General features: G+C 39.1%; 1 protein-coding gene across 1 annotated transcript; it reads right to left on the bottom strand.

Annotated features, from left to right (window-relative positions):
- Positions 1-8,192: 8,192 nt before the first annotated feature.
- LOC107282518 (sulfotransferase family cytosolic 1B member 1) lies at positions 8,193-21,051 on the bottom strand. The gene is made up of 7 exons (XM_015810305.1): positions 20,661-21,051; positions 19,361-19,489; positions 19,162-19,259; positions 18,939-19,065; positions 14,233-14,327; positions 10,133-10,313; positions 8,193-8,422 (listed from the first exon to the last, which is right to left on the bottom strand). The coding sequence occupies exons 1-7, from the start codon at positions 20,839-20,841 to the stop codon at positions 8,313-8,315; spliced, it is 921 nt and encodes a 306-aa protein (XP_015665791.1). The 5' UTR covers positions 20,842-21,051; the 3' UTR covers positions 8,193-8,312.
- Positions 21,052-21,564: the final 513 nt, after the last annotated feature.

The raw sequence follows: 21,564 nt of genomic DNA, 5'->3' as shown, positions 1-21,564 counted from the left end.
GGGCCCTCCAGGGAAAGGGACAAAGGCCCAAGCTAATGGATCAACTATTTGATTGAAGTCCTGCTTATTTTTCACAGAATAACAGAATGGGAAGGGATCATGGAGATGTTTTAGTCTAACCCCCTATGGATACCTTATGCCATTTCAGACAAATGGTTGCCTAGTCTCTTCTTAAAAACTTCCAGTATTGGCACATCCACAACCTCTGGAGTCAAGTTGTTCCACTGATTAATTATTCTAACAGTCAGAAAAAACCTCCTTTGTTCTAGGTTGCTTCTCTCCTTGATTAGTTTCCATTCATTGCTTCTTGTCCTGCCCTCTGGTGCTTTGGAGAATATCTTGACTAGTATCAGGATGGCCAATGGGGGCAGCAAATTTTAAGCTGGTAGAGATTTCTGTCAGCGCAAGAACTAGTGAAAAATGCTTTAACTTGTCCATGAGGAAGAGCCCTTATTCTGACTTTTATTTGTATAAGCTGCTACGATGAACATTACACTTTATTGCATCGATTTTGCAATGGAAAAAAGTGTAAAGTTCGTCGTAGCAGCTTATACAAAGTGGAAATTGTCCAGATGATGTTGGTAATTCATGTGGCAATAGGTCATACATCCAAGTCTATCCATTATCAGATCAAAGCTGCTTTGTCAGCTTCTGTGTGCTAATGTGAGGACAACTCTGTTGTATAATGGATAGTGTTGCTCTTGAACAGGGGCCTTCAAACTTGGCCCTTTTATGACTTGTCCACAAGTCATAAACGGGCTAAGTTTGAAGACCCCTGCTCTTGAATAACAGAACCTAGAGGTAAGAGTCTTCTTTTTACTGTGATGTTCTCTGGAACACCTTAGATGATTGGATCAGAGATGACTTTAAATGTGTTGGAAATGGTTTAAAGAAAGTTTTCAGCTTGTAAGGTGGATAACAGTTTTGTTTCTTGTTCATAAAGAACTAGGTGGTAGATTCCCTTATTCTCCCCTGTCTAATTATTAAAATAAAATGAGCTGGGCACGAAAGCTTGGAACAAACGTACAAAGGCAATGTGGGTTATTTCTAGTATTTGTACAACTGAAGGTGGAATACATAAAACTCCCATCTCCTGTTTTCCCCACAACAGTTCTGTGAGATGGGTTGGGCTGGGAGAAAGTGACTGGCCCAAAGTCACCCAGCTGGCTTTTACATCTAAGGGAGGTTCCAGATCAATTACTCAATCACAGTCTCTAGGTTTCTAGTCCACTAAACTACACCAAACCTATTCAAGTTTCTGTTAAAAGAGAGAAAGAATAATTCCAGAATGTTTGGGTGCACCTCTCTCACAAAATCAAAGTTGAGGGACCATGGTTTTTCAAATAAATAATAATAATAATAATAATAATAATAATAATAATAATAATAATAATAATAATAATAATAATAATAATAATAATAGTAAAGTTGGAAGGGACCTTGGAGGTCATCTAGTCCAACCCCCTGCTCAGGCAGGAAACCATATACCATTTCAGACAAATGGCTGTCCAGTCTCTTCTTTAAAACTTCCAGTGTTGGAGCATTCATCGCTTCTGGAGGCAGGTTGTTCCATTGGTTAATTGTTCTAACTGTCCGGAAGTTTCTCCTTAGTTCTAGGTTGCTTCTCTCCTTGATTAGTTTCCACCCATTGCTTCTTGTCCTGCCTTCAGGCGCTTTGGAAAATAGCTTGACTCCCTCTTCTTTGTGGCAGCCCCTGAGATATTGGAACACTGCTATCATGTCCCCCCTCGTCCTTCTCTTCATTAAACCAGACATACCCAATTCCAGCAGCCGTTCCTTATATGCTTTAGCCTCCAGTCCCCTAATCATCTTTGTTGCTCTTCTCTGTACTCTTTCTAGAGTCTCAACATCTTTTTTACAGGGTGGTGACCAAAACTGGATGCAATATTCCAAGTGTGGCCTTACCAAGGCATTGTAAAGTGGTATTAACACTTCATGTGATCTTGATTCTATCCCTCTGTTAATGCAGCCTAGCACTGTGTTGGCCTTTTTGGCAGCTGCAGCATACTGCTGGCTCATGTTTAGGTGATTGTCCACTAGGACTCCGAGGTCCTAGTATCTACATCTGATAAACAGACAAACAAACAAACAAGTAAATAAGTAAATCCCATGGAATCTACAGAATTTTTTGAATCATGGACCAATTACTCTCTGCATCTTTTGATGATTTGGCTTATACAACAGGGTTTTGGAAATTGTGAGTTTGGGGGAAGACCCAAGGGAAAGACCCAAGGGATGGTGTGAAGAGAATTTTGCAAGTGGTCCTCAACTTAAAACCATTCATTTAACAACCGTTTGAGGTTACAACAGCACTGAAAAAAGTGACTTATAACCAGTCTTTGCACTTATAACCATTGCAACATCCCCATGGTCATGTGATCAAAATTTGAGTTCTTGGCAACTAGTATGTATTTGCGATGGTTGCAGTGTCCCAGAGTCATGTGATTGCCATTTGTGACCTTCCCAGAAAGCTTCCGACAAGCAAAGTCAATAGGAGAAGATGAATTCACTTAAAGTCCGCATGATTTACTTAACAACTGCAGTGATTTACTTAACAACTGTGGCACTGAAGATCATAAAATTGGGTGTGACTCGCTTAACAACTGCATTGCTTAGCAACAAAAATTTTGGTCCCAATTGTGGTCATGAGTCAAGGACCTATTCCACAAAGCACCTGAAGGCAGGACAAGAATCAATGGGTGGAAATTAATCCAAGAGAGAAGCAACCTAGAACTAAGGAGAAATTTCCTGACAGTGGAATGACTTGCTTTCAAAAATTGTGGATGCTCCAATACTGGAAGTTTTTAAGAAGAGATTGGACAATCATTTGTCTGAAATGGTACAGGGCTTCCTGTCTGAGCAGGGGGTTGAACTAGAAGACCTCCAAGGTCACTTCCAACTGTTATTTTGTTATTCTGACTACCTGTACACATTGTCAGCTCCATTTACTCCCATTTTGTCTGATAATAGAAGCTGTTATCGAATGCATTTAGTGCATCCACCTAGTATAATTGATGTTGTTTAGCCTGTTATTTCCCCATGTAGGTTGTAGACCAGGGGTCTTCAAATCTGGCCCTTTTATGACTTGTGGACTTCAACTCCCAGAATTCCTCAGCCAGGCATGCTGGCTGAGGAATTCTGGGAGTTGAAGTCCACAAGTCATAAAAGGGCCAAGTTTGAAGATCTCTGTTGTAGACTGAACTATTGCCACACTGTACAGTTTCTCCCCTCACCTTGGAATGTGTGCCCACCTCTGTCATTGGCTTTCCCAATCTGGGCATCCTTGAAAGGCTTGGACTTCAGTTCCCAGAATTCTTCAGCCATTCTGACCATTCTGAGAATTCTGGGAGTTAATGCTCTGTTAAGTGGGGCAGATAGAATGAAGAAAACTACCTCTCTGTCTACTTGAACCTTGTGTATAAAGGAAAGTTAGCCTTCTTTCATGCAAATTAGCATAAGATTAAAATGAAATCTAGAGTACAATTTAAATCAGCATTTCTCAATCTCAGCAACGTTAGAATTTAACTTTCAGAATTTTCTGCTGGCTGGGGAATTCTGGGAGATGAAGTTTTCACATCTTAAAATTGCTGAGGTAGAGAAACACTGGTTTTGAAAGACCAAAATGCAATGGAATCCCATAGATTGAGAATCCTACTTTGATATATGATACCCTCCCAGAATAATTATAGAGTTGTTGTGTAACCCTTATATATGCCCCTTCCACATGCCAGGCAGGGAAATCTGGGAGGTGTACCAAAGGTGCTGGACAACTAGAGTTTCTTGTTTTTCTTTGAAGACATTTTGCTTCTCATCCAAGAAGCTTTAGAGCTGAAGAAGCTTCTTGGATGAGAAGTGAAACATCTTCAAAGAAAAACAAGAAAGTCCAGTTGTCTCTTGAAAAAGCTCTTTTGGGACAACCATGACCTGGATGACTGAGAATCTCCATACACATCTGGGAGCTGTAGTCACCACATATGAAGGACACCATGTTGAGGAAGGCTGTCTTGAACAACCCGTTGAGAATGTTTGAAACGATTTAAGGCTAGTCCTTCCCTTCCCCATCCAGGTAGAATGATAAACCTATTGATTCCACTTCACAAACATTCCCTTGTAATTAAGTGTAGTAACAACATGTGTAATGTTGAAAGGTCTGTAGAGTTAACACTTGTTGCTTACTGGTTTGTTTTATTGGACATAGGTGAAAGGACAGCTATTTTTTTTATTGTGGATTTTATGAAAGGTACAAAGGTGAATGTGCTTTGGGAGTGGAAGGTCAGGCCACTGCCTCAAATAATTAAGGAGAAAGTTCATCTACAACTTCTGTTTCAGCCATTCTGAAAAACTTCTTTCTCTACAGCTGGAGAGAAAACCTCAATCACTTGTTCAACCAAGCAGACTACAACTTTCTATTTGGTTTGTTTTCCATTGAATCCCAGACGCCCCAAAAATCTGGAAAATAGCTTTCATTAAATATTCAGATTATGAGATGTATTGGCCACCCTCGACTCCTCACTTTGTGAACAGATCATAGATTTGAGTCTATTGGTAAATCACAATGAACTGATCTGCCCTTTCAGCCTCTCCTGTCACTGGCATAGACTTCCCAATGGTTAGGTAATGGAACAACAGATGATGTTTGCCACCTACTGCATTCATTGTAAATACCCTGTCTCTTCACCACCAATATATTCAAGCTGCTTCCCATTTTCAGCTCTTTTCAAGTTCTTCTAAGTCACGGGTCTCCAAAGCTGGCAACTTTAAGACTTGTGGGTTTTAGTTCCCAGAATTCTTCAGCCAGCCTGGCTGGCTGAGAAATTCTGGGAGTTGAAGTCCACAAGTCTTAAAGTTGCCAATTTTGGAGACCTCTGTTCTAACTGATTGTCCTTATTTTCCCACTTGATCTGAGGACAAAACTAGGTCTCCTCCAACAGAAGCCTGATCAGCCAAATAGATAAAGGAACCCATGATGTCAATGCGACCCCACCAAGCTTACAGACATTATTTTGTATCTTGTGATGGTTTAGACTGCAAGAAACCCAATAACCCAAATACTTGCACTATGGACCTTTTCCTGAAATCTGCCTTTTCCAAGTTTAGATATACAGACTCTTAAAAGATATGGGACAATTTCCAGTGGGTTGAGAACAGATTAATAAGTAATCTACAACAGAGGTCCCCAAACCCTGGTCCGTGGACCAGTACTGGGCCACAGCATGTCAGCAACCGGTCCGCACAAACAAGCAAAGCCCCATCTGCAGGATGCAGGCAGCATACAAAACCAGCGGAAAAACCTCTCTCCACGTAACTGGTCCCTGGTGCCAAAAAGGTTGGGGACCTCTGATCTACAAGATTGGGGAAATATGATGCAACTGTTTAAATGCTAATCTGCAAATGTTTAAATGTTTATTTAAAGTTCTTCAGTAATTTCTGCAAAAGGTAAGTACTGAATTAATGGACTGCAGCAGCCTTTGCCAGGAAATTCAGCAATTAATAATTTATAAAGTTATTTCTAGTAAGCTCAAAGAAATCAGAAAGTGCCACTAAAACCTAATTTATGACTGCAAAGCTACATGTGAGTCTCTACAGAAATTATATCATGTTCCAATCTTAGGAGAAATGTAAGACACACATTGGGGAACTTATAACTGGCTAAGAACTTAAATCACAATAATAACCACCCTAGCACCATCTATCTTCACTCTGCTTTTATTGCAACTGGATCCTCATTATTAACATTACAAAAGTGACGTAGTGCAGAATAATATTTGAGAATTTATGATGATATTGTTAAATTTATCAAGCAATCTTGGGTGAATTAATTAGGCTAACTATAAATAAGAGCATATTAAATATATTCTGGAAAATATAAAAACAAGTTCATGATAGTAAGGGGAAGTCTTGAAACCCAAAGGTCAACAGTGAAAACAGTTACTTCTTGTGATAGCCTGATTTCACCATGGAAAACATAGCAGAATGATGTTTGTGGATCTTTGGAGTAACTTCCTATTCCATAACAATTAGAATGCTTCCAATGCATTCTTCATGATATATCTATGCAATATTCATGTAAATAACAGAATACCTTGGAAGTCTTCCAGTCCAGTCCCCTGTTCAAGCAGGAAACCTATACCATTTCAGACAAATGGCTGTCCAGTCTCTTCTTAAAGCTTCCAGTATTGGAGCATTCACAGTTTCTGGAGGCAAGCCGTTCCACTGATTAATTGTTCTAACTGTCAGGAAATTTCTCCTTAGTTTTAGGTTGGTTCTCTCGTTAATTAGTTTCCACCCATTGCTCCTTGTTCTGCCTTCAAATGCCTAACTTGTCTGTTAGACAAAAACTTTTTGGTAAAAAATTTTTGTCAGTTAGAATAATTAATCAGTGAAATAGCTTGCCCCCAGGAGTTGTGGGTGTTCCAACATGGAGGTTTTTAAGAAGAGATTGGACAGCCATTTGTCCGGAATGATATAGGGTTTCCTGTCTGAGCAGGAGGCTGGACTAGAAGACTTCCAAGGTCTGTTCAAACTCTGTTATTCTGTATTCAATATTTTAGGGGAAAAAAGTTCCTAGAAATGTTCCTATAAGATAGTGGATTTACCCTAGTCCACTATAAAAAATAGAATGTTTCTTTTATGTGCATCTTTTTATATTTCTTGATGAGCTGACATAATGCCTCCAGTAACTGATAGCTATATTAGAAGGAAATGCCCTCTCTTTAGTCAACACATTATTCGAGATCTCCAAGAAGTGTTGCCAAGTTCTTTTCAATTGCCATTTCTGTGCAATGTTTAGTGGAGAAGTAATTGTTACACCTATTTTACTGGACACCTTCTTTTACTACTTGGTGAATAATCAGGAGAAAAGCAGGTTCTGCTTTTCTTGTGCATTTCATAGCAGACTGATCATATCAGCAAGTGAAGTTTGTGCACAGTTTGGATATTAATTATATTGGGTGATATATTTGCAGCTAATATCAAAATAAGAAAATGCCGAAAAGAAATGGACAGTCTTACTGTGTCACCAAGTTTCCTAAGGCAGGGGTCCCCAACCCCCGGTCCGTGGACTGGCACCAGGCTGCAGCATGCCAGAAACCAGTCCACACAAGCAAGAAAAGCCCCATCCGCGGGATGCAGGCAGCACTCGAAACCACACCCCCTCCAGTCCGTGGAAAAACCTCTCTCCATGGAACCAGTCCCTGGTGCCCAAAAGGTTGGAGACCGCAGTCCTAAGACACTTACATTGCTTGCATGAAAGATATTTCTCTGTATTTCTTTTCCTTCCCCTGGACTAAGGAATGCAACATAGACTAGGGTAAATGAGTATAGATTGTGGTGTATGTGGGATTTATTGCGATGTCAAAATCTGCAAGAAAGTGGGCAAGGAGCTTAGTTACAGGTAGTCCTGGCCTTACGACAGAATTGGGACCGGAATTTCCATTACTAAGCAAGTTGGTTGTTAAATGAGTCATGCCCAATTTTACTGCCTTTTGGGCATGGTTTTTAAGTGAATCGTATCTTTGTTACGTGAATCATACAGTTGTTAAGCTTCCCCCATTGACTTTGCTTGTCGGAATTTGGCTGGGATGGTTGGAAATAGCAATCACGTGATCCCGGGTTGCTGCAACTGTCATAAATATATGCCAGCTGCCAAGTGCCTGAATTCTGATCACATGACCATGAGGAGGATGCAGGGGTCATGTGTCATGGGCACTGTAACTTTGAACAATTGCTAAATGAATGGTTGTTAGTCGAGGACCCCCTGGGCAGTATCCTCACAACAATGGTGTCACAATCAAAGTCTTGTCCCTTTAAGTATGTGGCATCTACAAAAAGGAGCAACACTTGATTCTGTGCCTGCCATCTTGCAGATTTTTGATCCTTCTCCAAGTCCTCTTTTGAATACAGAAATAATTCTCTTTATTGCTAGCTTTTCTTATTTTATCTAGAGCAGCGCTCCCCAATCTTTCTGGCTTTGTGAACCAGCAGCGGCAGTGGTGGTGAGGAGGCGGGGGGAGAAGGGATGGTTCTGTTTGAAAGTGGTCTCTCCTGCTGCTTGTGCAGCCCGGATCCAAATGGACCACAGCCTGGTACTTGGCTGTGGACCAGGAGTTGAGGACTCCTAATCTAGAGAATCCAGGTCCTTTTTCCCAATCACTCAAACATTGCAGAGCCTTTTATCCCCCACATTGATATGTTTTTAATAGCAAACTCATTTATTGCAACAACAGTGCACTGCACAGGACTGTATTTTGCTATTTGACCAAGTCCCAAAGAGGATAATTTTCTGAGTCTTGTCATTCTTCCTGGAAATGTAAACTTGTCCCTTTCATCTTCTGCTGGTAATGCGCATCAAATGCCTCCCTTTGAGCCACTGTAAAATAGTTCTTCCAATCACCAACTGTACCTGAGGAAACAACAACGAAAAACTTAAGGGGAATTTCAGGATTAAGAAAAGTTTTTCATTACATATGCAAAATCCATTCCACCACATTCCCTCCTAATTTGGGGACGATCTGAGATCACCATCCATATTTTTTTTATAAAAGGCAGCTTTCCGTTCCCTCTAGCTTTTGCTAAAGAAGGCAGATCAGAATTGATCTACTGGTATGTTTGATCTCCAGACAATTTGTAGTAGGGTCCCAGTGATGAAGTTACCCTGCTTCTGCAAAATAATAATAATAATAATAATAATAATAATAATAATAATAATAATAATAATAATAATAATAATAATAATAATAATAATAATAATAATAATAATAATAAAAAAAATAAAAAAAAATAATAATTCATGGAACATCTCTCATATACATTGTATGATTTCTGAATGGTTTTCCATACATGCTTTGGTTTTGTGTGTAACATTTGTGTCATAGCTAATTCTATGTGTTCTTCTGGGTCAGGATTAGACATCCTATGCGAATTCATTCACAAGTGCAACTTACTTATTCCCAAGAAAGGTTTAACAAGATGGCAGCCCAAATCAACTCTGAAGAGCTTGACACGTTTGGAGTGCGGTGGTTCACATCGTTAAGATGCTGGTTTGGAGGTTAGCCAGCCCACATTCGAGTTCTGAGTGCTGCTGTGTGGTGGGGTGAGCTTCTATCATTCGTTCCAGCTCCTTGACGGGGACATGAAAGGAGCCCCCATGGGCGTCCCCCAGGCAATGGTGACATCACCAGCTAGTCCTTTTAACTCAGAAGCGCCTTAAAGGATGCCTCCGACATGAATGGGAGCTTGACACACACATACACACTCTTGCCAAGGGCTAGATGCTATAAGGTTTGACCCATAGACTAGATAACTCTGTAGGTTTTGATATAAAAGGAGGTGGATAATCTGCTGCCCCAAATCTGTTTCCTGAAGCCTCCAGCACCCACTTGAATCATGGTTCTTAAATCACTGACACTGTTTCATGTTACATTAAGGCAGTAAAATATAGTAACGCTGAATTAATGTAGTCCTTAAATCAGTGGTTCTCAACCTGTGGGTCGGGACCCCATTTGGGGTCGATCGACCATTTCACGGGGGTCGCCAAGCAAGGCTGTCCGCCATTTTTTTTGTCCGCCATTTCCCCCCCCTTTTCCGGCGGGTGCCTTACCTCCCTTGGGCTGGGCCAGCTGGTGGTTGGCCTGCTCCATCTCTGCCGCTTGCCAGCTACCCTCGGCCGGCGCAGGGGGCGGAACCACGCATGCGCAGTGCTCCCGGGCAGGGAAAGTCCTCGACTTACGACCGGTTGGGTAGTCCTCGACTTACGACCGGTTTAGTCCTTGACTTACGACCGGTTGGGGTCGCGGCATTAAAAAGGTTGAGAACCACTGCCTTAAATAGACTTAATCTTTTCAAAAGAAAGAAGTTCCACTCTATCTGCATCCCTCAAACTCAGGAAAAAACAAGAAATCGCCATCTCATCCCCATGTTTGACTGGGTTTTCATCCATTCTATAGCCCTTAAACGTCACAAAAGTCTTCAGTGTCAACAGCCAACAAAACATTGCTTATTCCAGATATAAAGGTTCCTGACTTAGAACTAGTTTAAATGGCCTGCTTTTCTTCCTATTTTAAGGAAAGTCACTCTACAAATAAAAAAAACACCATTTTGGGTTCGATCTTACCTTTCCTCATGAATCTGCTTTTCGACTTGTCAAAGAGGGCATTGGGTACAGTTTCATAATTTGCCATGGGATTCTCCTTCATGATCTCAAATGTTGCCTTATGCACTATCTTCTGAATGACGTCTTCAGGCAAGTCGACTTCCAGGAAATCTTTTACACGGCGGACTTCTTGGGCTAAATCCTAGCAGAAGAGAGGCATGGATGGGGAAAAGGCCACAATATGAGCAGTATGAAATTAATTCACTGCATGCTCTTAGATGCTGAACAGATTAGCGAGACAATGCAGGGAAACGATGGGGGGAAGAGGAGGAATAGTTTTACCTCCAGAAGTCAAATCAGATGACCTTTGGATCTATTTTACCCTTAGACTTACAACCACAAGTGAGCCCAAAATTTCTGTTGCTAAGTGAAGCATTTGCTAAGTGAATTTTGCCCCATTTTACGACCTTTCTTGTCACCGTTGTTAAATGAATCACTGCAGTTGTTAAGATAGTAACCCGACTGTGAAGTGAATCTGGCTTCTCCATTGACTTTGCTTGTCAGAAGGTTGCAGAAACTGATCACATGACCCCAAGGCACTGCGACGGTCATAAATATGAGTCAGATGGCAAGCATCTGAACTTTGATCACCTGACCATTGGGGATGCTGCAACGGTCGTGGATGTGAAAAATGGGCATAAGTCACTTTTTTCAGTGCCATTGTAACTTCAGACGGTCACTAAATGATCTGTTGTAAGTCGAGGACTACCTGTTTTTAATCTCCTAGCATCTCACAATTGTCCTGGACACTGACGTGGAGGAAGCTACATTTGATTTCAGGTGTGTGAGAACAACTTCAATGTGAAATGGACATTTCCTTATGATAAATGTGCACTTTGAAAAGATGTGAAGGCTGGGAAAGAGGAGGGATGGACTAATAAAAAGACAAGGGATAAAAAGATGGAGAGGAGGGAAAGTTGAGGGTAAGCTTTTACTCCTAGCCCTTTATGGCTTTCTTCACAACTCTCACTTCCCAAGTCCCAGTATCTTCAACGGCTTGGTGGGACACTTTACAACTTAGGATAACTTCCAGTGTTAACCCATTCAGGTAGTCCTCAACTCACAACTGGTCACTTAGTGACTGTTCAAAGTTATGATGGACCTTTTCAAAAACATTTCCAGTAACTCTAGTGTACCACGATTCACCCCAAACTATTTCAACATATCTATAACAGAGTTACAAAAAATAGTAATTTATCATTTTAGTCATTCTTTGTCTCTAAATAATATTTCCATATTTACACATTATTTTGGCTACAATTGCTATGGAAACTGCAGATTTTCTGGAACTCTTCTATCTACAAGAGATCCAGGCAGGAAATTAGTTACCCAATGGTATAAAGTAATGTTGAAACCTCCAGATAGATTGCAATTCACTAGTCTTTGAGTCAAGTGCAGAAAAGTCTTTAGGCATAATATTTGCTGTTGCTTTAACAAAGCTAGAATTGCTGCTCTTTTTAGGATTTTAATGTGGGACAAACTGAGAACAGTAATTGGTGAATTCCGTTGGCTTTAATTTTCTCCCACCAAGCGTCATTTGGCAGAAAAGTGGCCAGCAATCACTCACTTAATTTGGAGGTAGGAGGAGGTGAAGAATGCAGAATAGGATGTTTGTAGGTGGAGTACTTGGAATGGTGCTTAGCAGTGGTGGGATTCAAATATGTGAACAACCGGTTCTCTGTGTGGATGCCGCTTCCGGAAGTCCATTCTGGACCTGGGCAACAAAAAATTAGCTACCGGTTCTGCCGAAGTGGTGCAAACTGGCTGAATCCCACCACTGGTGCTTAGCCTTCTGAAGTTGCCTAACAGTTCACAAGTGCAGAAGTACTCCACATTTGTGACGGGTCAGGCTATTTCTGAATATAGATCTACCCTAATTTAAAACTAAATCCAAAATTAGCCTGGCACACAAGTCACAAATGTGAGAGGGCTGTGGATTGAAATGGTAGAGAGTGATCAATAACGAGTAAGTTCTCCATTTTAACTAGTACCGCAAAGAAATAATTGTTGGAACTGAGTCTCATTCTCATGGCTAATAGCATCTTGGATGGAACTAAAAAGTTTTGTGAAATAGTTTAATGACTTTTTGTGCTGGAGAGGAAAATTATAGTTTCTAGATTTCAGGGTAAGGGGTTCTCTGGGAGGTTTAGAACTCTGGGAGACGAGAGAAAAGCCATGTTCCTCAAATCATAGTCAGCACTTTTGAAATGACACTGGGTTCACAAACTTCCTTTTCCAATCACTTTTGGGAACTGCTTGTTAACTGCTTTTCAGCTATCAGGAACCTTAGGATTGACATATTATACACATACACACGCACAGCAAAAGGATGATTAAAAGTTTGATTTTAGAAAGTTACAAATGGATTAAGGGTCTAGATAAATTTGAAATAAGATTTTGAAATTTATTATACAGAATCATTCCCATGGGAAAATACTTTTTAATTTTATTTTATTTTAAATAGTAAGTTTTTAAAAATTGGACACTACAGGGAACTAAAGGTTACAATTAAAGAAGAAGAACACTTAAACTTGACTTACAATTTCTGAATGAAAAAAAATATTCCAATATTGGACATATTAAAGGATATTTTTGAACAATTTATCCAAAAGTTAATTTTAAGAGTTTCTGCCTCTACAGACATTCTGTGTCTAAAAGGTGTTATGGAATGAGAACAAGTTCTATCTTAACAAGATCAAGATTGAGTTGAATGTGGATTTACTAGAATGACTACAAGAGTGACATGAAAAAGATATTAATACTAGAGATATAGCATCTTATGCCTTAATTAATAATTAATAGGGTATACAAATAACAAGCCAAGAGAGTGTCCTGGATAATTTTGCTAGATTGCAATTACAGAAGAGGCTTATTAAAGTTTTGAAGAATCTTGTGGGAAGGGACAAATAAAAACTAAAAACAAATCAAATTCTACAAAATTATTTGAGGGGACTAAAGATTATTTGAGGGGACTAAAGATTAGAATAAAAGGAAGGACTGTAAAGGTTTATGTGATCAAAGTTAAAATATTTATTTATTCATTTACTTGCTTGCTTACTTACTTATTTTTTATTGTGGGCATTTTCCCATAAATGCAAGGACTGTTGTTTTTTTTTCCAATTCAACAGAGAGTCAATCCATTTGGTTACAACAGGAATTGACCAGCCAGCTTGTCACCTTAGCTTGACATCATCAGCTGAGAGAGAGTGATTTGTCCAAAGTCATCCAGTCAGCTTTCATGGGTGAGGCAAGACTAGAACTCACAGTCTCCTAGTTTTTAGCCTGGTGCCTTAAACATGAGATCAAATTAGCTCTCAATATGTTATTATCTCTTAGGGACTTTATGGATTTGTTAATAAGATAAGAGATGGGATATGGGAAAATTTGTTTTATTTTAAGAGTAGGTGAGAAGTTATTAAAATTGTTTATACTTGTGATAAAGGTGGGAAGTAATTTCTTTATACATTTATCTTCTTTTTCTTTATAATGTTCTGATTTTTTTTCTTTTCTATTTCTCTCTCTATTTTTCATCCTTTTTTGCACCTTCTACTCTTCCCTTTTTTCTTTTTTCAATTCCAATTTCAACAATTTTTATTGTTACAATTTTTTAAAAAAAATACTATTTAAAAAAAGGAAGTAACATTTCATAATCTTTAATGTGAAAACATTATGATCTCATAAGATTTCAACATCCTCATTGGAAAGTTTTCATTCTCACCCAAGCTATGGGGTTTAGATACTTCATGAAATTTCATTGGTGTGGCTGTGGGTGTGTATAAAAATTGTTGGATGCTGTAAGGCATTGCTTGAGGATTGGCAGAATTACTGGCACCAGGCTACTGATTAGCACAGTATCCTGTTTTCCACAACAGTCAATGAAATACTGTACTTCTGAAACCCCTTAAGCAGGAAATGAAAATAATAACCTACTGATACTATTAAGAAACTGTGATTCAGATCTTTGCTTAATCCCCAAGATTATACAACACTTAAAGGATTTCTCCATCACTTGGAACTTCCTCTTTTATGTGGATTTTGTTTCTCTACCACTTGGAACTTACTTTTTTCATGTCTTCATAGAAGATGTAGAGAATGCGATGATTATCTTTCTCATCCCAGTAACGCCGCACATGATCATACCAAGATCCCCAGGGAACTAAGTCACAAATAAAGTAAGATGGAAAAAAGAACAAGAGTCATCATTCATTTAATAAAAATCAGTTGATCAAAAAAGCAGGTCAATAATGCACGGTCACTTACCCGTCAATCTCACAGGAATCGATGGCATTTATATCCCAATAAGGTTTTCAAAGCAAATGTGGTAAAAGAGAGGAGAGAAGTAATTGGGAAAGCAATGGGAATTAGACTTTGAGCTGGATGGAGTAGAGAGAAAGTAAAAAAAAAAAAAAAAGGAGATACCTATATATAGTGTATTGGGATACATGTACAGAATGTATTTCTATGGGAGGAATGGGAGGCATGAAAATGAACAAAAGGGTGACAGATTTATATGAAACAGATGAGTGGTACTGCAGAAAGGAGCATGAATGAATGGAAAAGTGGAAGTGATGAAATACAGGTTGTCCTTGAGCACAATAGAGCCCCAAATTTCCATTACTAAGAAGGCATTTGATAAAGGAGTTTTGCCCCATTTTATAACCTTTTTTGCCAAAGTTGTTAAGCGAAATCACTGCAGCTGTTAAGTGAATCATGCGGTCATTAAGCTAATCTTGCTTTCCCCATTGACTCTGTTGTTCAAGCCAGCTAAAAGAGAGTGCTATAAAGCACTATGAAGCAGTATGCAAGTCTAAGTCTACTGCCATTGCTATTGCTATCCCATAAACATATGCCAGTTGCCAAGCTCCCAAATTTTGATCACGTGACCATGGGGACGCTGTCTAAGTGTGAAAACTAGTCATGTCAGTTTTTTCAGTGCCGTAACTTCGAATGGTAACTAAACAAATGGTTGTAAGTCGAGAACTACGTGCAATGCATAAGGGATTACCATGAGTGGCATATAGTGTGAATTGGGCATAAATGAATATGCAAGAGAGGTGTCTATATGACTCTTCATCATTTTAGCCATTGTCTATCCACTGCAGGACGAAGGCCTCTTCTGCATGTTTCCAACCAATACGGTCCTGAGGTGAGGGCCATTTTTGAGGTTGTATTGGCATGTGGAAGGAATAGACCATAATCTGCCACGCTGGTCCAATGCGGGTTGGCAGATGTGATGATTGTTGTTAGTTTGGGATATCTGTCATGGCCTGTTTGCCTTGGGAGACCCTTTTGGACCTATACATGTCTGACGACATAGCTCGCAATTTCATTTACCCCCACAAGCCCCTTCGCCTCATCACGCCCCCAACCATAGAAGGAGATATAGCTCTTACTCTTCCCATTTTCAGCTGACACTAATCCCTGAATGATTATCCAAAAGGTAATGTAGGCTCTCAGTTTGAAAACTGAACAAAAAAAAACCAACCCTCTCTTAGCTGCACATATAATACTGGAGTCTTAATTCATTTATCATTCTATTGCTTAATTAAATCTGCATAGGTGAATATACACTTTTGGAACAATTTATATTTTTAATCAAGCTCACCTGCACATATTTTAACTAAATAGCATCACCTGAGAAGAAGCACTGAACCGATGATGAGAACAGTAATTTCCAAAAGTTACTTACATTTAAAAAATGAAAAACAAACATGCTTCTTACGCAACTGAAAGTTTGTGTGTAGGTATAATGGATCAATCTGCTCTATTATCCTAATTGAAACCCTTCTCCCTAAAAATATAACATTTGCAAACACTTTCTCCTTCAACTAACACTTGAACTATTCCCTAACAGAAACCAGTTTTTAAGAGAAATGGAAAGAGAAATCAAATACAAAACAGAATAAAACTCTTAACTTTAAATAATTATAGATGAAAAAAGACTATTGTAAGTGCATCATCTCTGCAGCCAAGATTGTTTTCACACAAGCCTAGAAACTGCATTTATACACCATGCTAAGCTTGATTATTCTCAACCTTGATTGTTTTCAGTGGCTTAACAAGTCGGTGTGAATACAGACCATTTGATTGATCTATGGCTCAATGTTTTGCACAAATAATAATAAAAAAGATTATTTGTAAGCAGGTTAAATTGGTTAAGTGAAACTGGGGTTTCAGACCTCATATCTCCAGAATGGACTGAGACACATGCTTCTCTCTCTGAAACTTCAAAAATAATTGCCAGTTGATAGAACAAGGGTCAACTAGAAAAGCCAATGGCTTCCTGGTTATATAAAGCAGTTCCCAATAAAAAAATTATGATCTGAGCCAGTATCCAGTGCTGCAATGAAATAAAAACTACCTTAGGATGAAGTTTCCTTATTCTGAACAAATTAAAATTTGGTACACAATATAGTCTGAAAGTCATGCATGATGTGACTCCTGAAAGGTTTGTAGAGACAACAAATCCCTTGGCACTGTAAATTTTTCAGCAAATAATATTAAACCCAGTGACTTAAAGGATAGATAACACAGGAGGAAGCAGATGAGAGAAAATCAGCTTATGGAAAAAAAGGTGTGGATGATAGTTAAGAAACTTTTGACAGCCTTTGAGTCAGTTTTGACTCCTCATGACTGCCTGGAAATCTTTTGTATTTTTCATGGCAGGATATTAGAAGTGGATTACCCACAGAAAGAATGATAAACTGAATACAGAGCCAACGATCATGGTGGAATGAAGAATTACTGAGTAGATCAACTCTTTGTAATTCATCTCTGGATAAGGAAAGGACTTGAGATCACCCACAGGTGCTTTAGACAGCTGCTCCTTGTGAAAAGACCACAATACAGTGGTCTCTGATGATTTTAGAACTCTGGGAGATGAGAGAATAGCCATCTTTCTCAAACCATGATCAGTGCCTTTAAAAGAGACACTGGGTTTATGTACTTCCTTTTCTAATTACTTTCAAAGTCACTTGTTAATTGCTTTTCAGCTACTAGGAACTTTTGGATCAGTATTTTACTGTTCAGGGTGAATTTCCTTCAATTGTTAGCAAAACAAGTTTTAAATGAAAGTTTAAGGACTCAAACAAGGGGGGGGGGATAAACCGCAAAAGGTTGATTGGAATTTTGTTTTTATCAAGTTACAAATGGACTGAGGTCCAGTTGAATTTGAAATAGGATTTTGGAATTAATTATAAGAATTCTTCCTGAGGGAAAATGCTTTTGCTTTGATTTTTTTTTAAAAAAACAAACAAACATGATAGGGTGAGACTTTGAAGGTTGGACATCAGAACTAGAAAGAACTAGAATTGTAAAGGTTACAATTAAGGAAATGAACACTTAAAATTGACTTACTAATGCAGAATGCAGGAAAATATTTTAATATTGAAGGATACAATATCTGAGCAATAGATCCAGACAATAATTTTAAGATTGCCTGCCTCTATAGATAGACTGTATTTAAAAGATGTTATAGAAGAGGAGCAAATTTTGCTGGACAAGACTGAGACTGATCCAGAAATGGATTTTAAAAAATGACAAGCCAGAAGAACGACATGGAAAAAGAGACTGCACCAGACGTGAAAAGAAAAGCATTTCTTATTTTCTAAGTAGTTATTCAAGAACAGTTCTGTATAAGGCAAAGACCACTGACCTAACATTGCAATTCTCTGCCTCCAAAACAGAATTCTGGTATCTTTATTTATTTATCTCCAGGGCCTGAGTAAGAATAAAGTCGCCATGAAGAACCTGTGTCCCAAAACAAAATTTTGGTGGTGACATTTCATAAGTCTGGCAAGGAGATGTGATCCACCTTTGGCCTTTAGCACACATAGGATCGATATTCCAATCAGTTATTGCAAATTGCTTGTAAGTTAGCCAAGTTGGTGTTGCAAATTCCTCACATGTGCATTTCAAAGGAATTGCTGAACAAGCTTTGGCGATTGCATCATTGTATGATAAATCACCTTTGCTTTTAAATCTATATAGTATTGCTTAATTAATTAAGATAAATGGGACAACCCAAGTTCTCTGATCTAACACCTGCTAAGGAAGGGAGCCAAGGGGCTAGATACTAGAAATATTTCCCCTAAAAATATTCTCAGCAAAGAGTTAGCTGTTGGACTCCCCAATATATTGACCAAATCAACCATCAGACCATCCCCAAATGTTGTCTGCTGAAGAGGATGCCTTATTTAAGGTACTACTGTGTGCCCTCACTGTTCCTTAAGAAAAGTATAAAAAGAAAGCAAACCCCAATCCCCAGAGGGACTGCCACAAAGAAGGGGGGGGTCAACCTATTTCCCAAAATAGCAGAAGGCAAGACAAGAAACAATAGATGGAAAGTAATAAAGGAGAGAAGCAGCTTAGAGCTAAGGAGAAATTTCCTAACAGTCAGAACAATTAACCAGTGGAATGGCTTTCTTTCAGAAGCTGTGGGTGCTCCATCCCTGGAGGCTTTTAACAGCCACTTGTCTGGAATGGTATAGGGTCTCCAGTTTGAGCAGGGGATTGGACTAGAAGACATCCAAGATCCCTTCCATATCTGTTATTCTGATATTTTGAACTGTGGTGCAGCTCAAAAGACTTAGAAAGATATGCAAGGCCTACTCAGGGAGGTCCATCCCATATTATTTTGGGGGATCATTCCTGGCAAGCTGAATGGATGTGATGTATTTTTAAGATTTACTCTAAAAATCATTTTTAGCATTTCAGAGTGATTTGAGATAATGTCTCTGAATCCTGCTGGCCACTGGTATCCACACACCTTTGCCTTCCATGAATTTTGTAACATACTCTTCCCAGGTCCCTGGATCTGGCTGGGTTAAATTCATCTGGTCAAAGAAGTAATAGGATACCAGATTATCCTTGGCATTGCGAGCAACGTAGATCATCTGTGATGGGATAGAAAAGAGAATGATAATGCACGAGGCAGTAGAGTAGGGCTGAGGAGTGGAACAAAGATACAAGGGAGTCTTAAATGAACTTACTTTACACTTATTTTCCCAAAAGCTTTTAGGGACAATCTGGAAGGGGAGGTGGGTCTTGATCACACGAGGAGATGGAGCATTCACCAATTTATCAACTCCTGAGGAAGGAGAAGCAGAGAAGAAGACAACATCAGTCCAACAGTCTATGTATTCAAAACCTAGGACCGGACATGAAGATGGCTATGCTTCTTGGCCTTACCAGAAGGAATAGGAGGTGGAGAGCAGATTTCTAGAAATGGGATCCGCACATGTATGGGGGCCCGGTGTGTCTTTTCCAAATCACCTTTGTTCAGTATCAGATCCACAATTTCTTGCATCCATGTGGTACCTGAAGGCCCAGAGGATAGAAATAATTAGGACAATTACTTGGTGACAGCACAAACCTCCTTTCCCAACTACAATTCATGGCAGTGGGCCTACGTCCTTATATATTGCCTACCTATATACTGAACTGTATCAGTGGTGCAATATTAATATTCATCATTCAACGAATGTACTACTGCATGTAGCAGCACAAATAAATATTCCGTTTTATATGAATTAAAACAGCACCACCTGCACTTGACAGAACAGTATCAGCAGAATTGGGGAAAATCCAAGATTTGTGAAAATAAAAATAGTTTTTGGAAAAATAGCATACAGTAAATGATGTGGAAGGGGAAGGGAACCAAACAGCCCAATGAGGACTTAGCAAGCTCTTGCAAACAGAACATATTTTGTTGGAGAGTAGACAAGGAAAAAGAAGAATGAAGAATGGAGTTTCCTGAATGGAAGCATTCATTGCATCTGAGGTCATCTAAAGAAGCTTAGAGAATACAGGACAGAAAAGTGTCCCATGATTATCACAGCTCCTTATTTTCCCATTTCTCTGTTTCATGCATTTTGAAATAGTACTGTACAAATTAACAAGCAGGGCACTTACAGCTATACAATTACCTATTGACAACCTTCACTTATAGCCCAGTTTTCACTTCTGAGACAGTTAATCCAATATGTTGAAAAGCAAAACCTTGAGAGCAGACTTATTAAAAAACCAAACATGTTATATTTCTATAGAATGACAGGTTTCAGGTGTTTGAGAACTATCATATGGCATTTAATCCATATAAACACCTATTTATGAAACTCAAGTGCAGAACGGTTGGTTCTAGTTTATCCCAATGTGCAATTCCAGCATTATGAAAACAGGAGCACAGACCTGGCTCTCTTGTGGGAAATCTACTTAATCCTGGAAATGCTCACGAAAAATCTACTGGTTGGCAGACAATCCTTCAGCCAAAAAGGATTCTAAAGGCGCGAGGGAAAATGCATTACTCCCAGTTTTTCAGCACATGCCACATGTCCCAGATCTAAGAGCTGTTTATCACATCTGAATAGAGCTTCCACATCTAAGATTGGCTTGTTACATTTTTGTGCGATCAGGGATAAACTCTTCTTTTAATTTTCCTGAATTTTGTCCTTGCACCTTCCCTCTACTATATTGCCCCATAACATCTCACCTGCTTTAGGATAAGTTGAGATGACCAAGTCATCTGGTCTTGCCTGGAAGTTTTCAATGGGATCCCACTGATTTACGATATGTTCCATCAGGGGGATTCCGTGGACTGACCTCAACGGAAACCTATAAAAGATATCTGAATGCTTATGTAAAAGATCATTGTAGTCTGGTTTTTCAGCCATGGTGCCTTTTCAGGGTTGAAAGTTGTACAGTTCTTCTCCAAGTAAATAAGAGCTCCCTTCTGAAAGATTTTCTGAAGTTATTCTCTCAGAGGAAAGCTTCCCTCGCTCCTCTTGTTTGTAGGCACTGTTTGCTTGACAGCCTTTTTATCTCCCTCCAGAAATCTCTGCTCTCTTCTCATTAGTATTGCCTCAGGAGAGTTCAGCATTACGAAATTCTTTGCATTCACTTATTTCAATGAGACCAGCCCATTGTTTGTCAATCAACGGGAGTGTCAGGGCATGGAAACGCCCAGGGAGGCTGGACTTCTGAGCATTTAACTGCTGGATGTTTTCACTCAATTGGCCTGTTCCGGGATCATATAAGGGCTTCAGATTACATAAGCTAGGAATCCTCCAAGGTTTTTGTTTTTTTTTTAAAAACACATCTTTTTAACTGACAGATACCTAGCAACTGAAAGCAACCCCACCCCCCCACCCCCAAATGTTCTCTTCAAGGATAGAAGACTCTTGGAGGCTCACAATAAACAGAGCATTGGTCCTAAGCTCTCATACCACTCTCACTTCAAGATAAGTCTCACACAGAGATAATAATAATAATAATAATAATAATAATAATAATAATAATAATAATAATAATAATAATAATAATAATAATAATAATAATAATAATAATAATAAAGTTGGAAGGGACCTTGGAGGTCATCTAGTCCAACCCCCTGCTCA

This window comes from Protobothrops mucrosquamatus, unplaced genomic scaffold (genome assembly GCF_001527695.2).
Source record: "Protobothrops mucrosquamatus isolate PMUCROS unplaced genomic scaffold, P.Mucros_1.0 scaffold8, whole genome shotgun sequence".
NCBI lineage: Eukaryota > Metazoa > Chordata > Lepidosauria > Squamata > Viperidae > Protobothrops > Protobothrops mucrosquamatus.
This window is presented reverse-complemented; position numbering and strand designations above follow the sequence as displayed.